Source organism: Bos javanicus, chromosome 28, assembly GCF_032452875.1.
Source record: "Bos javanicus breed banteng chromosome 28, ARS-OSU_banteng_1.0, whole genome shotgun sequence".
Taxonomy (NCBI): Eukaryota; Metazoa; Chordata; class Mammalia; order Artiodactyla; family Bovidae; genus Bos; species Bos javanicus.
This window is the reverse complement of record NC_083895.1, coordinates 18696363-18711092: the sequence shown is the minus strand read 5'-3', so window position 1 is coordinate 18711092 and position 14730 is coordinate 18696363. Positions and strand designations below refer to the sequence as shown.

Here is a 14730-nt window from a genome sequence, read left to right as displayed (position 1 = left end):
TCTGAAAAGCTTTTTATTTCTCCATCAATTTTGAATGAGATCCTTGCTGGGTAGTTATCTTGGTTGGAGATTTTTCCCTTTCAGTGCTTTAAACATATCCTGCCATTCCCTTCTGGCTTGCAGAGTCTGCTGAAAGATTAGCTGTTAAGCATATGGGGTTTCCCTTGTATGTTACTGGTTGCTTCTCCCTTGCTGTTTTTAATATACTTTCTTTGTGTTTATTAGTCTTTGTTAGTTTGATTAGTATGTGTCTTGGCGTGTTTCTCCTTGGGTTTATCCTGTATGGGACTCTGTGCCTCTTGGCTATTTCCTTTTCCATGTTGGGGAAAATTTCAACTATAATCTCTTCAAAAAATTTCTCAAACCCTTTCTTTTTCTCTTCTTCTGCTGCTGCTGCTGCTAAGTCACTTCAGTCGTGTCTGACTCTGTGCAACCCCATAGATGGCAGCCCACCAGGCTCCCCCATCCCTGGGATTCTCCAGGCAAGAATGCTGGAGTGGGTTGCCATTTCCTTCTCCAATGCAGGAAAGTGAAAAGTGAAAGTGAAGTCGCTCAGTCGTGTCCGACCCTCAGCGACCCCATGGACTGCAGTCTACCAGGCTCCTCCGTCCATGGGATTTTCCAGGCAAGAGTTCTTCTTCTGGGAACCCTATAATTCGAATGTTGGTGTGTTTGGTATTGTCCCAGAGGTCTGAGACTATCCTCAGTTCTTTCCATTCCTTTTACTTTGTTCTGCATTTCAGACGTTATTTCCACCATTTTATCTTCCAGCTTCTGTTTCAGATATTCTGCTAGTGATTCCTTCTAGAGTATTTTTAATTTCAGTTATTGTGTTGTTTGTCTCTTATGTTTTTTCTTTAATTCTTCTAGGTCTTTGTTAATTGGTACTTCCATTTTCTCCATTTTGTTTTAAGGGTTTTGATCATCTTTATTTTCATTATTCTTGATCATCTTTATTTGCATTATTCTGAATTCTTTTAAAGGTAGTTTTCCTGTTTCCTCTTCATTTATTTGAACTTTGTATTTGGACATTTATTGGACTTTTTCCTTCATTTGTGTAGTATTTCTCTGCCTTCTCATTATTTATTATTTTAACTTATTGTGTTTGAGGTCTCCTTTTCCCAGGCTTCCAGGAAAGTTGAATTCCTTCCTTGAAGAAAGTTGGATTCTATCTTCCTTTTGGTTTCTGCTCCCCTAACATTGGTCCAGTGGTTTGTGTAAGCTTCATATAGGGTGAGATTTGTGTTGAGTTTTTGTTTGTTTTTCTCTGATGGGCAAGGCTGAGTGAGGTGGTACTCCTGTCTGCTGATGATTGGGTTTGTATTTTTGGTTTTTTCATTGTTTAGATGAGGCATTCTGCACAGGGTGCTACTGGTGGTTGGGTGATGCTGGGTCTGGTATTCAAGTGGTTTCATTTGTGTGAGTTCTCACTATCTGATACTCCCTAAGGTTATTTGTCTGGTAGTCTAGGGTCTTGGAGTCAGTTCTCCCACTCCAAAGGCTCAGAGCTTGATCTCTGGTCAGGAATGAAGACTCCACAAGTGGTTTGTTATGGCATTAAGTAAGATTAAAACAAATATCCAAAGATGAGAAACCAGAGATGAACCCCAGACAAATGGTAGTTACAAAATCAGGCAAATAATAATTAAAATAATGGAATATACATATACACCCATGAGAAAAGTCAAAACAGTCCAACAAAAATAAACTACAGTAGATTGACCCAACAAACAAAGAAAATCAAAAATTATATTTACTACTTAAGAAAAAAACTAACTAAAGCACAAACTGGAAAGCAAAACTAAAGCAAGGTACCAAGTGGGGAATAAAGCAATGAAAGCAAAACTAACAAATATGTTGAGAGGAAAGGAATGAAAGAAAAAAAAGAAAGAATAGATATGCAAATTTAAATAGACGTAGGTGCAGAAGATTTATATACATTAAAGATTAACTGCAAGGGGAAGAGAATAGTAGGAAAGGGAAACAAAGGAATATATAGAAAAAATTTAGTTTAAAAAAAATTAAAAATTGCAATTATAAAAAAGAGAAAAGGAAAAAAAGAAGAGAGAAAATAGAGAAAATAAAAGGAAATGCCTCAAAATTGCAAAAGCCCCATGTAGAGGGAGAGGCTTATAACAACAATAAAAGGTGTGACTGAATATACATATATACCCATAAGCAAAATCAAAACAGCCCAGCAAAAATAAAGTACAATAGATTGACCTGGCAAACTAAGGAAACCAAAAATTATATCTACCAGAACAAAACTAACTAAAGCACAAACAGGAAAACAAAACTAAAGCAAGATGCAAACTGTGCAATAAAGCAATGAAAATAAAACTAACAAATATGTTGAGAGGAAAGGAGAGAAAGAAAAGAATAAAAGAATATATATGCAAAGTTAGACAGAGGTGGATAAGGAAGATTTATATTTGTTAAAGATTAACTGCAAGGGGAAAAGAACAGTAGGAAAAGCCAGCAAAAGAATAAATGTAGAAATAATAATAAGTTTAAAAAACTAAAAATTAAAATTAAAAAAAAGAGAAACGAAAAATAAAAAAGGAAAACTCCACAAAACTGCAAAAGCCCTACAGAGAGGCAGAAGTTTATAACAACAATAAAAAATGTGACTGAGGGAAAAAAAAAGAAAAGCTCTAAAGCCTAATTGGATTTCATAGTGCCAATAATATTGACAACTACAACAGAGGGGGGAAAAGGGGGAAAAATCTAAAAGAATCTACAGAACAAGTCAAAAAATAAGAATAATAAATGTTTTTCCTGAGTCACTGCTGTCAGAGTCCTTTCCCTCGCTGGGAGACACAGTCCACCTTACCTCCCTAGGATGCCCTCCAACACTGTGCTTGCTGATCTCTGGACCTGCTGTGGGGGCAGCTCAGATTCTAATCTGATCCTATTCCAGTGGGTTCTTGTCTCCAATGTCCACAGCTATCAGAACTAGTGCGTTTTCTTTTGTGGGAGCTCTCAATGGCCTTTTATATATTCCATAGACATACAGTCTACCTAGTTGATCATGGATTTAATCTGCAACTTGTACAGCTGGTGGGAAGGTTTTTGGGTCTTCTTCCTTAGCCACACTGCCCCTGGGTTTCGATTGTGGTTTTATTTCCACCTCTACATGTGGGCCATCCACTGGGGTTTGCTCCTGAGGCTGCCCTGGAGGACCCAGGTTTGCCCCTTTGAGGGCCAGGTGTGGAGGTGGCAGCTGCTTGAGTTAGAGGGGTTCTGGCAGCACCAGGTACTCAGGGGAGTTGGTGGCTATGGCAGCAGGAAATACAGTACTCTAGAAGAGTATGGCAACCAGTATTGGCCAATATGCTCCAGTATTCTTGCCTGGAGAGCCCCCCTCTCTGACAAAGAAGCCTGGCAGGCCACAGTCTACAGGGTTGCAAAGAGTCGGACACAACTAAAGTGAACCTGTGTGCATAGACACAAGACTTTTTTTGCCTGTGGCAGCTCTGCCCCAGTGAGAGTTGAGCATGAAGGTGGCACCACTGCTTGTCTTGTGGGGACCCTGGCAGTGCCAAGCGTGCAGGAACACGGACTGCCTCGGCCACAGGAGTTATGGCCCTATCAGAGTCTTTTTCAAGCCTCTTGTAGATGGCGATCAGGCCTCATTGGCCAGTCTTTCTCTGTAGCTCCACTTGTTGAGGTACTTAGAAAGCTCCCTTGCCTGGGGTCCTATTCTGTAGTTCAGTGCATCAGGCACATAGAGGGGGGCCCCCTGGCTGGAGTCCTACTCTGTAGACTGGTGCATCAGTCATTTAAAGGAGCACCCTCAGTGGGGTCCTACTCTGTAGTTCAGTGCATTAGGCTTTAGAATGGGCCAGCATCTCTATTGTTCAGCTGCGGATGCTGGCTTGTGGGGAGAGAGAGGCTACGATGATGGCTCCACCCACCATGCATGACTCGGCAGCATCCCCTTGCTTACATGGCTGCCTGGCTTTCCTCTACCGGCATTTCCCATCACAATCTCCTACCTCACATCCCCTCACTCCATCTTTCTCAGTCAACAGCAGTCCTTGTCCTGGGATTGCTCCACAGTCCCTAAACTCCAGCTCCCAGCTGCTGCACATTTGGAGGGACCAGCATTCCTGTCTGGGGTGTGTAGGCTGCAACAAGGACTGTCTGATTCTCTTTCCATTTAGGCTGCCACAGATCAGCTATTTCACTCTCAGCCTTAAATGTTTCTCCTCTGTCTCAGACGATTGCCCCAATGTGGGGACTGGGTGACCCCTGCTTCAGTTCCCCCACCCGCTGAGGGCAGGTCCTGTCCTATTAACACTCCTGTTTCTCCCCCTAGTTCCTTCATCCTACTGAGTTTTGCGTGGTTCTGTATATTCTTTTCCACTGGTCACATACTCCTGTCTGCTCTCAGCTGGTGTTCTGCATGCACTTCTGTGTCTGAAAGTGTATTCCTGATGTAGCCGTGGAGAAAGATGTACTGTCCACTTACTCCTCTGCCTTCTTGATGTCCTCTGCCCTTTATATTTTTAGGTGCTTATATTAACAATAGGGAAGGTTTTCAGCCAAAATAGAACCTGTTCTTTGTTCTTCCCATGTTTGATATTTGGCAAACTAACTATGGCCGATGAGACTCTCAAGACTAAGGCCCCTTTCACTGAACCGTGTTTTCAATAGTAAGATAGGCTATTGATTCTATTGAGCTTAACAGAACTAGTTTTGGGTTCTAATTCAACCTTCAGTCACAGCTTACTCATGTCACTTTGAACAAATCAACCTCACTGTCTCTCAGTTTATCATCTGGTAATTGAAAACATTCATATTTACCCTGCTAGCATACATTCCTATATCCTAGGTGGCTCAGTGGTAGAGAGGAGTGCCAAGCAGGAGACACAGGTTCAATCCCTGGGTCAGGAAGATCCCCTGGAGAAGGAAATGGCAACCCACTCCAGTGTTCTTGCTTCGGAAATCCCATGGACAGACGAACCTGGTGGTCTACATTCCATGGGGTTGTAAGAGTCAGACATGATTTAGCAACTCAACAGCAACTACTACAACACGCATCCTGTGAGAATCAAATAAGATGTTTGGAAAGACTCATCAGTGTTTCCCTGGTGGCGCAGTGGTCAAGAGTCCTCCTGCCAATGCAGGAGCCATGGGTTTGATCTCTGGGTGGGGAAGATGCCCTGGAGGAGAAAATGGTAACCCACTCCGGTATTCTTGCCTGGAAAATCCCATGGATCAAGGAGGCTGGAGGACTAGAGCCCATGGAGTCGCAAGAGTGTCAGACATGACTTAGTGACTAACAACAGCCAATGGGAAGAGTCGTAGAAGACATATAATGCAATGTGCAAATGAAAGGTTATTGATCTTCGTGCATGGTTTCAATCAGGTTAGCATACTGATGTATCTTTCTCTCCCATCACCTTTACATTGACCTCAGCATGTGATCAAGAGGGGTAAATAAATTTGTAGAAATATAGTTAAGTCACTTGTATAAATCAGTTGGAATCACTGTCCATCCACTGGAGATCTACACCCCTGTAGTCTTTAGAAGATCATAACCTATAAGGCCAATAAGATATTAACACTAGATGTTAAGTGGGCAAGAGATAGTATTTGGAATACATTAATGGGATGGAAATTTTCTCCAGAGTCCAAGAATAAGGGCAGAAGAAATTTGGTTGCTTGCTTATAGATTTTTTAATAATAAATGTTCAGAATAAAAATAACCTTATAATTATTCTGTTTCTTTTAGGTAATAAACATTATATATGTTTTCTCCTTTGATAGTATTTTAAAGCAATAAAAATCAAAGGAGAAGATCTTTACCATGCTGAAAATATTACCAGATTAGTAAATTCAAATTTGAAATCTATAAAAATATAGGAATTAAAAATTTTTAATATGGAATTTAAAAAATGTTGCTATGTGTTATACTTATTACAGAGACTAATGAAATAATATGAGAAACTGTCTGTGAAAAGTTGCAAAATTAGCATTTAAAATATAAGTACAACCTCACTACTAAGTAAAACATTTAAATTACTTTCAGTTATAAGGCTGCCCCATTTTAAAGAGACATTAGCATTTTTTCTTTTTTATAAGATTATTCAGCTAAAAAGAGTTTGACTTTCCTTAATAAATGAAGAATCATTTTCTGGAAATGCTCTTCCACAAAAGCTGACTCTTCATTGAAAACCATGGTGAAAAAGGCCTTTATAAGGTTCTAGTTCATAATTCCTCTGTCTGTATAACATTTCTGTTAAACAGGCCAAAGTTTTTGTAAATAACTTATCTACAGTATGTGAGAAAGTCTGGACTTTGGGACTCCATCAGACATTCCTTCTAATGCTAATAATTGGAAGATGGCTTCTCCCCATTGGAAGTGGGATCACTCGGGATCAACTCTCTCAACTTCTCCTTATGTTTGTGGGGACAGCTGCTGACATATTGGAATTCACAAGTGAGACCCTGGAAGAAGAAAATGTGAGGTAAGTAGGCCCTGCGATGAAAAGACCTACTTTTCAAGGTCAGGCCCACACACCTGCTTTTTTGTTCTATTATTTATATTTTGCATTAATAAAGCTTTTTCCGTATATCATATGTCCAGTGGTAGAATAATAGAATTTGTTGCTGTTCAGGTATATGTTAGGTACCAGTACCCCAACGTGCACACACACACACACACACACACACATGTATGCACATATCTGGGTTTCCTATATGGCTCCAGTGGTAAAGAAGCCACCTACCAATGCAGGAGACATAACAGATGTCCGTTTGATCCTTTGGTGGGGAAGATCCCCTGGAGAAGGACACAGCAATCCACTCCAGTCTTCTTGCCTGGAGAATCCCATGGACAGAGGAGCATGGCAGGCTCTAGTCCATCGGGTTGTAAAGAGTTGTACGTGACTGAAGGGATCCAGCATGCACACATGCATATACATATACATATATATATATGTATGTATGTGCCATATATATGTGCTATGTATATATATATAGTACTTGTATATGAATATGTAAAGAAAGTTGTGTGTGTGTGTGTTAGTCACTCAGTCATGTCTGACTGAATCTGTAAAGGACATTGTTGCTACAGAAAAAAGGCAGATAATATTTTCCATGGGTAAGAACAGAGACACTTTGCCTATTTGCATGACCACAGGTTAGGTGAAGCCATGGTTACCTGAAAACTGTCCCTGGCTCCTCTTTCACATTCTCAAGTGTCCAGGAATGCAGGCAATCTTAAGTGTCTCTTGCAGAGCAGAGCTGCTATTCCAGGAAAGTACTTCGAGGAGGCATGGAGGACTCTCTCCCCTAGCTGACTGAGGAATTTATATTCCCTGGTATGAATGGAGAACGGGGCAGATTAGGTTTTATTTTCCTAAATTTTATTTTTAATCAGTTTTGTTCGAAGTGCCCAAAGGCTATCTGGTGTAGATGCCTATAAATTAAAACTTATTGAGTTGGTACTTTTATTTTTGCCACAAGCAAATAAACCCAGAATCCATGATCACATCTGTTTATGGAACTACTTACCTTTAGGGATTTAAGTCTCAGTGCCTGAATGTACTTTCAGCTCAGGTTGTTATGCAGTATGCTATAAAAATAAATTGCAATGAGTCTGGCTTTTAATGCTACCGTTTACTTTATGCTATGTTTCTCAAATAACGAAACATAAAGCTGAGCAAAATACACTAACCTACTGAGTAAACTTAATATCCCAATTATAGTACAAAGTGTATCATTATCATAGGTTACCTTTATACGATCATTTCCTGTTCCATTTATACTGCTTTCTCATATCTTAAGTAGATATAGAATTTTAAAAAGAAATCTAGTCTAAGTTGATCCATTGTCCTCACAATGCCAACTTTATTTTTTAAAGAATATTTACTTAATTTGCTATGCAGGGTGTTAGTTGCAGCATATGGGATCTAGTTCCCTGACTAGTGATTGAAGCAGGCCCCCTGCATTGTGAGCAAGGTGTCTTACCCACTGGACCACCAGAGAAGCCCCCAGAATGTTGATTTTAGCTTTGTGGCTTTAATACCTTACATGTGGCCAGTGCTTTACATTGTGTAACATATTTTCAGATACATTAGAATACTTATAATACAGTGAGGTTACAAGAAAAACATTTAAAAATCATGACCAAGCATATAAAAACAAATAACTACAGGCACCACACAGCTGACTATACCTATGGGGCTTCCCAGGTGGCACAGTGGGAAAGAATCCACCTGCCAGTGCAGGAGATGCAAGAGACACAGGTTCGATCTCTGGGTTGGGAAGATCCCCTGCAGGAAGAAGGGGCAACCCACTCCAGTATTCCTGCCTGGAAAATCCCATGGGCAGAGGAACCTGGCGGGCTACAGTCCATGAGGTTGCAAAGAGTCAAACACGACTGAGCATGCACGCACACACACACACACACACACACACACACACCTATAACTATATAGAAATAAACACATAAATGGCCAAATATCTAGTGAGATCCAAGGGATATAAGGTAGAAGGCGGGGGTGGGGCTTTAGGGAGCAATACGTTCTGAGGGACTCATCTGATCTTTCTCACATCTTTATGGTTTTATGGCTATCTTAATGCTCAATGTTTTAGGCCCATCCACAAGTGATGGCAAGAGGCATTTTATAGATCAGTTTGCCAATAGATGTTGAATATTAAGTAAGTTAATGACTAAAATGTCAATCGTCCAAGGCAATTTAAAAAACACTCTGAAAGTCATGAGAGATCATTCATTCACCAACTCTTGACTGATTATGTAGTGTGGGCCAAAAGAGTGCTACTGGAGATTGGGGAGCTAATAGGGAGCAAGTGATGAGCGAAAGGATACACAGTCCTGTCCTCACCCAGGTAATTTCAATTCAGCATTTTCTTCTCCCCCCTGCACATTCATCTGAGTGTTTTATAAATCTTTTTACTCATTCTAAACGTATACCAGTCCTGAGAATAGAACTGAATCAACTCTGCTTGGGTTATTATTTTTCAATTTCTTTTTGGGTTTCATGATCTCAAATGAAATCATTTTATTTTTAATGTAATTGCATTGTGTCAGAGACCGTCTGTAGTTTCCACTGCACTCCTGAATATCTCCATCACAACCCAAGGCCTCCAAAATCAAGGCTCAGAAAGAACTGAGAGTTTTTATTTCCACCTAAGGCCCACCTCCCAAGTTCTGACTTCATCTCAGGTTCCATACTGTAAGCATAAACACTGCAGATTGCCATGTTTTCAAAGGAAAGACTTAAACTCTCTCAGCATAGCTTTCCCTTTTGGCCTCAAAAAGACAATCATAAAGCATAAATTTAATATACATGTAAAGGATGTTCCCATGTAATATAGAAAAGAGGGTTACTTCATTATAACCTACTTAGCATCACTTATTATTACAACAGTTTCTTTTCTTTTTTATTTTATTCTGTAATTTGAGCTGACAGGTTTATGAGAAAACCTGCGATGATGTTACATCACAGTGATGTCTATCTCTCTTTCCTGCATCCTGGGTAATACTTCAAATCCAGTTTGTTTGTTTTTTTTAACCTAAATCAGTTCCCTTCCACATACCTACACAAAGTTCATCTTTCTGATTCTTATGAATTTGCATGGACTCATGAGATATTGCAAGTTTTTCATAACAACTCCACTTGATACAACACAAATGCATCTATTGTAATTCTATGGTTCAGTGATATTTTGAAATTTATAGACTTGTGTAACTATCACCAGAATCCATATTCCTTGTGTCTGTTTGCGGTCAATTCTCACTCCCACTGTCAACTCTAGGCAACCACTGATATGCTTTATATCACTATAGAAATTCCTTTTCTAGAAATTTCATGTAAATGGGATCATAAAGTGTATGGTCTTTGTGTCTGGCTTTTTCACATAGCATAATGTTTCAGTGGTTCATTCCCATTGTTCACTGTATGGGTTGTCTAGCTCTGTTTTAATAGCTGACTAGTATCCTATGCATATACCACATTTTATGTATCCATTCTGTAGTCAGTTTTCTTGCTATTGAAAATGATATTGCTAGGAACATTCAGTTACAAGCCTTTGTATGCATCTGTTTTCATTTCTCTTGTATAGATACGTGGGAGTAGAATGACTCAATTTTATGTTAAGTACATGTTTAACTTTTTAAGAAACTGCCAAACTGTTTGCAAAATGGCTATTTGTTATTGCTGTTGTTGCTGTTTAGTTGCTAAGTCGTGTCCAGCTCTTTGCGATCCCCTGGAACTAGCCCACCAGGATCCTCTGTCCATGGGATTTCCCAGACAAGAAATCTGGAATGAGTTGCCATTTCCTTCTCTAGGGGATCTTCCCAATCCAGGGATCGGACTCATATCTCCTGCATTGGCAGATGGATTCTTTTCCACTGAGCCACCAGGGGTGCCCCCAAAGTGGCTATACCTGTGTAAAAACACTCCCACTAGCAAGGTGTGAGAGTTCCATTTTCTCAACATCTTCACCAACACATTTTTTTCAGTGTTAATGATTATAACCATTCTAGTGGGCTCATAGTAGTATTGTATTGTGTTTTTAATTTGCATTTTCTTAATGATTAATGAAGTGGAGTATCTTTCACGTGCTGATTAGCTTTTTATATATCTTCCTTGGTGAAGTATCTGTTCAAATTTTTGCTCATGTTTCACTGGATTAAATTTTTATTAAGTTGTCTATATATTCTGGTTACAAGTCTGTTATTAGATACATAAATGTAAATATTTTTCCCAGTATATAATCTTTTATTTTTTAATGATTTCATTTGAAGAACAGTTTTTTTTTTAAATTTTGATAAAATCCTATTTATCATTTTTTCTTCTATGTAGGGCTTTGGTGTAAAGTAAAAAAAAAAAATAATAATAATAAATTTTTTTTAAATAAAAAGGAAAAAAAATATTTTCCTCACCAAAAATTAGAAATATTTTTCTCTAATATTTTGACTTAATTTTTGTGTACCTTGAGGTAAGAGTCTAAGTTCATATTTTGTCTTATTTCATTTTGTGTTTTGGCATTGTCCCCGATCTAATTTTTGTCCCAGCTTGGGCCAACTGTCTCGGCACCATTTGTTGAAAACATTATCCCTTCCCTATTAAAATGACTTGGCACTCCTTGTCAAAAATCAATTGACCACATATGTAAGGAGTTTTCCAGGACTTTCTATTGTGTGTCTATCTGCTCTGTGTGTCTGTCCTTATGCCAGTACCACATTACCGTGATTACTGACATTTTATGATCAGTTTTGAAACTAGATATTCTTAAGTTCTCTAGCATTATTCTTTAAAAAAATTGTTCTGATTTTTCTAGATGCTTTGCAATTTCATATACGTTTTATTATTAGCTTGTCAAATTCTAAAAAAAAAACACAAAAAATCCTGCTGGAGTTTTCATAAGGATTGTATTAAATCTAAGCCTCAGGCTTCCCTGGTAGCTCCAACAGTAAAGAATCTGCCTGCAATACAAGAGACCCAGGTTCAATCCCTGGATTGGGAAGACCCCTTGGAGAATAGAGTGGCTACCTACACCAGTATTCTGGCCTGGAGAATTCCATGAACAGAGGAGCCTGATAAGCTACAGTCTGAGGCGTCACAGAGTTGGACTTGACAGAGCAACTAACACCATGACTACTATCAGTTTATGAAGAAGCAGCATCTTTATAATATTAAGTCTTCCAACCCATGAATGTTAACGATGTCATCATTTATTCAGATTTTCCTTGATTTCTCTTAGAAATGTTTCATAATTTTCAACATATAGGTCTTACACCACTTTTCCTAAATTTATTCCTAAATATTTTTTCTTTTTGATAGAAATGTTTTCTTAATATCATTTTCATGGTTTTATTACCACTACATAGAAATACAGCTGACTTCTCTTGTACCCATTGATCATGCTTATTAGTCTTGTAGACTCCTTAGGACTTTTTACATACAGGAGAATATCATTTGAAAGCAAAGATAGTTTTGATTCTTACTAATCTATATGCCTTTTATTTCTTTTTCTTGCCTTACTGCTCCAGCTAAAATTTCTCATACAGTGTTGAACAGAAGTATGAGTGGGGACTTTCCTGGCAGTCCAGTTCTTAAGACTCCATGTCTCCACTGCAGGGGGTGCAGGTTTCATCCCTGGCTGGGGAACTAAGATTCCACATGCCATGAGGCATGGCCAAAATAAATAAATATGAGTGAACTTTTAAATCTCAAAGGATGAGCATTCTGTCTTTCACTTAAGGATGTTGCTAGCTGTAGGTTTTGCACAGATATTTTTATTAGATGCCCTTGATCATTTAGAGGAAATCCCTATCTAGGTTACTGAGAGTTCTTTATTTCTTCCGTTCTCTCTCTTTCTTTCTCTCTCCTTTCTATGGACATTTAATTTTGTCAAATACGTTCCTGTTTTTCTTATGATCGTTATGTAGTGGCTGTTCTTTATTCTATTAATATAGTATATTGCATTAACTAATTTTCAGATGGTAAATCCTAGGATAAATATCACTTGGTTATGGTGTATAATCCTTTCTGTATGCTGTTGAATTTGGTTTGCTAACACTTTGTTAATCATTTTACATCTATATTCACAAAGCACACTGTCTTTTAGTAATATTTTCAAATGGCATTTTTCCTGGCTTTGCTATCAGGGTAATATTCCCTCAGTGAATATCTCAGGAATCATTCCCTCTTTATTTTCTGAAAGACTCTGTATAAGACTGGTGGTATTTCTTCTTTAAATATTTTATAGAATTCACTTAAGAAGCTGTCTAAGCCTATGCTTTTCTTTGTGGGATGATATTTATTACCAACTCAAGATCATTATTTCTTATAAGTCTACTCTGTTATTCTGTTTCCTCTTGGGTCAAGTTTTATTATATTTTACATTTTAGGATTTCTTCCATTTTATCTAAGTTTATTTTCCATATGAAGCTGAACATTCTGTTATTCCTTTATACTTGTGTCAGTTCCTGTAGAGTCACTTATTATGACCCTGCCCTTTTCGTTCTGAGTTGGTCATTTGTGTCTTCTCCGTTTTTCCTTAGACTTCTCAGTTTCCTCAGTCTTTTAAAATAACTAATTTTTGGTTTCACTGATTTTTTTCTATTATTATTCTGTTTTCTATTTAATTGGTTTGTGTTCTGATATTTAATTTTTCCTTCCTTCTGTTTGCTTTGGATTTAATTTGCACTTCTGTTTTCTAGTTTCTTAAGATGGAAGCTTATTGATTTGAACTCTTTCCCCTTTTCTAGTATGGTATTTAAAGTTATAAATTTCCCTCTAAGCCCTGGTTTATCTGCATCTCATAAGCTTTGATATGTTATCTTTTTTTGTTTAATACAATTCAAATTATTTTCCAATTTCTCCTGTGAATTCTCCTTTGACCTCTGAATTGTTTAGAAGCAAAGCTATTTAATTTCCGTATGGGGATTGCCTGAATTTCTTCCTGCATTTTTTTTTATCTTAATTCTGCTGTAGTCTGAGAATATACAAAATTAACTCTTTTAAGATATTGAGACTTATCTTGTGGCCTAACATACAGTCTATCCTGGAGAATATTCCATATGTGCTTGAAAAGAACACGTTGCTTGATTGTTTTATAAATTTAAGTAATGTCAAATTGGCTGATACATTTCTTCAGGTCTTCTATATCCTTACTGAATTTCTGCCTAGTTGTTCTATTAATTATTGAGTGGGGCACCGAAATCTTCAACTGTAATTGTTGAATTGTCTGTTTCTTTTTTCAGTATTGTCAGTTTTGCTTCATGTATTTTGAGGTCCTGTTTTAAGATGTGCAGTTTTTAACAGTTCTTCCTGATGTAGTAGTTGTTTTTCATAATGACATGTCACTCTTTTTCTCTAGTAATATTTCTTGTCTGAAAGTCTATTTTGTCTCTCATGAATCTAGGTGCTCTATTTTATGACTATTGACATGGATTTTTTTTTTCAAACTCTGTATGTTTACATCTAAACTGTGTTCTTTATATACCACATATACTCGGAGAAGGCGACGGCACCCACTCCAGTACTCTTGCCTGGAAAATCCCATGGACGGAGGAGCCTGGTGGGCTGCAGTCCATGGGGTCGCTAAGAGTCAGACACGACTGAGCGACTTCACTTTCACTTTTCACTTTCATGCATTGGAGAAGGAAAAGGCAACCCACTCCAGTGTTCTTGCCTGGAGAATCCCAGGGACTGAGGAGCCTGGCAGGCTGCCGGTCTGTGGGGTCGCAGAGTCGGACACGACTGAAGTGACTTAGCAGCAGCAGCCGCAGCATACTCGAATCTTGTATTTTCTTCTCAGTTAGACAATCTTTGTTCTCTAATTGGAGTGTATATTAATTTCCAGGGCTGTCATAACAAAATACCACAAACTCAGTGACTTAATCTAACAGAAACTTGTATTCTGGCCTCTGTCTTCACATGGCTTTCTTTCCAGTGTGTCTGTCTGTGTCTCCAATTTTTCCTCTTTTTTCTAGGGAAACCAGTCATTGGATTAGGACCCATGCTAATCTAATATGACCTCATCTTATTTTCATTACATCTGCAAAATCCCTACCCCCAAGTAAGATCACATTCTGAAGTCTAGGTAGACACGAATTTGGGTGGACACTTTCTAAGTTTTTAAAAGGTGTTCAATCCATTAATATTTAATGTAATTACTGATGTGGTTGAATTTATATCTGCTATTTTGCAATTCATTTTTCTCTACATCTCATTTCCTTTTTGT

General features: G+C 38.2%; 1 protein-coding gene across 4 annotated transcripts in view; it reads left to right on the top strand.

Moving 5' to 3' along the window:
* TMEM26 (transmembrane protein 26) overlaps positions 1-14730 on the top strand; it is a 64443-nt gene that overhangs the window by 32482 nt on the left and 17231 nt on the right. For all 4 annotated transcript variants that reach the window (XM_061405078.1, XM_061405075.1, XM_061405077.1 and 1 more), the window contains one exon: positions 6256-6476. In XM_061405078.1, coding sequence (XP_061261062.1) covers positions 6256-6476 — 221 coding nt within the window. The remainder of the gene's footprint in view (positions 1-6255; positions 6477-14730) is intronic.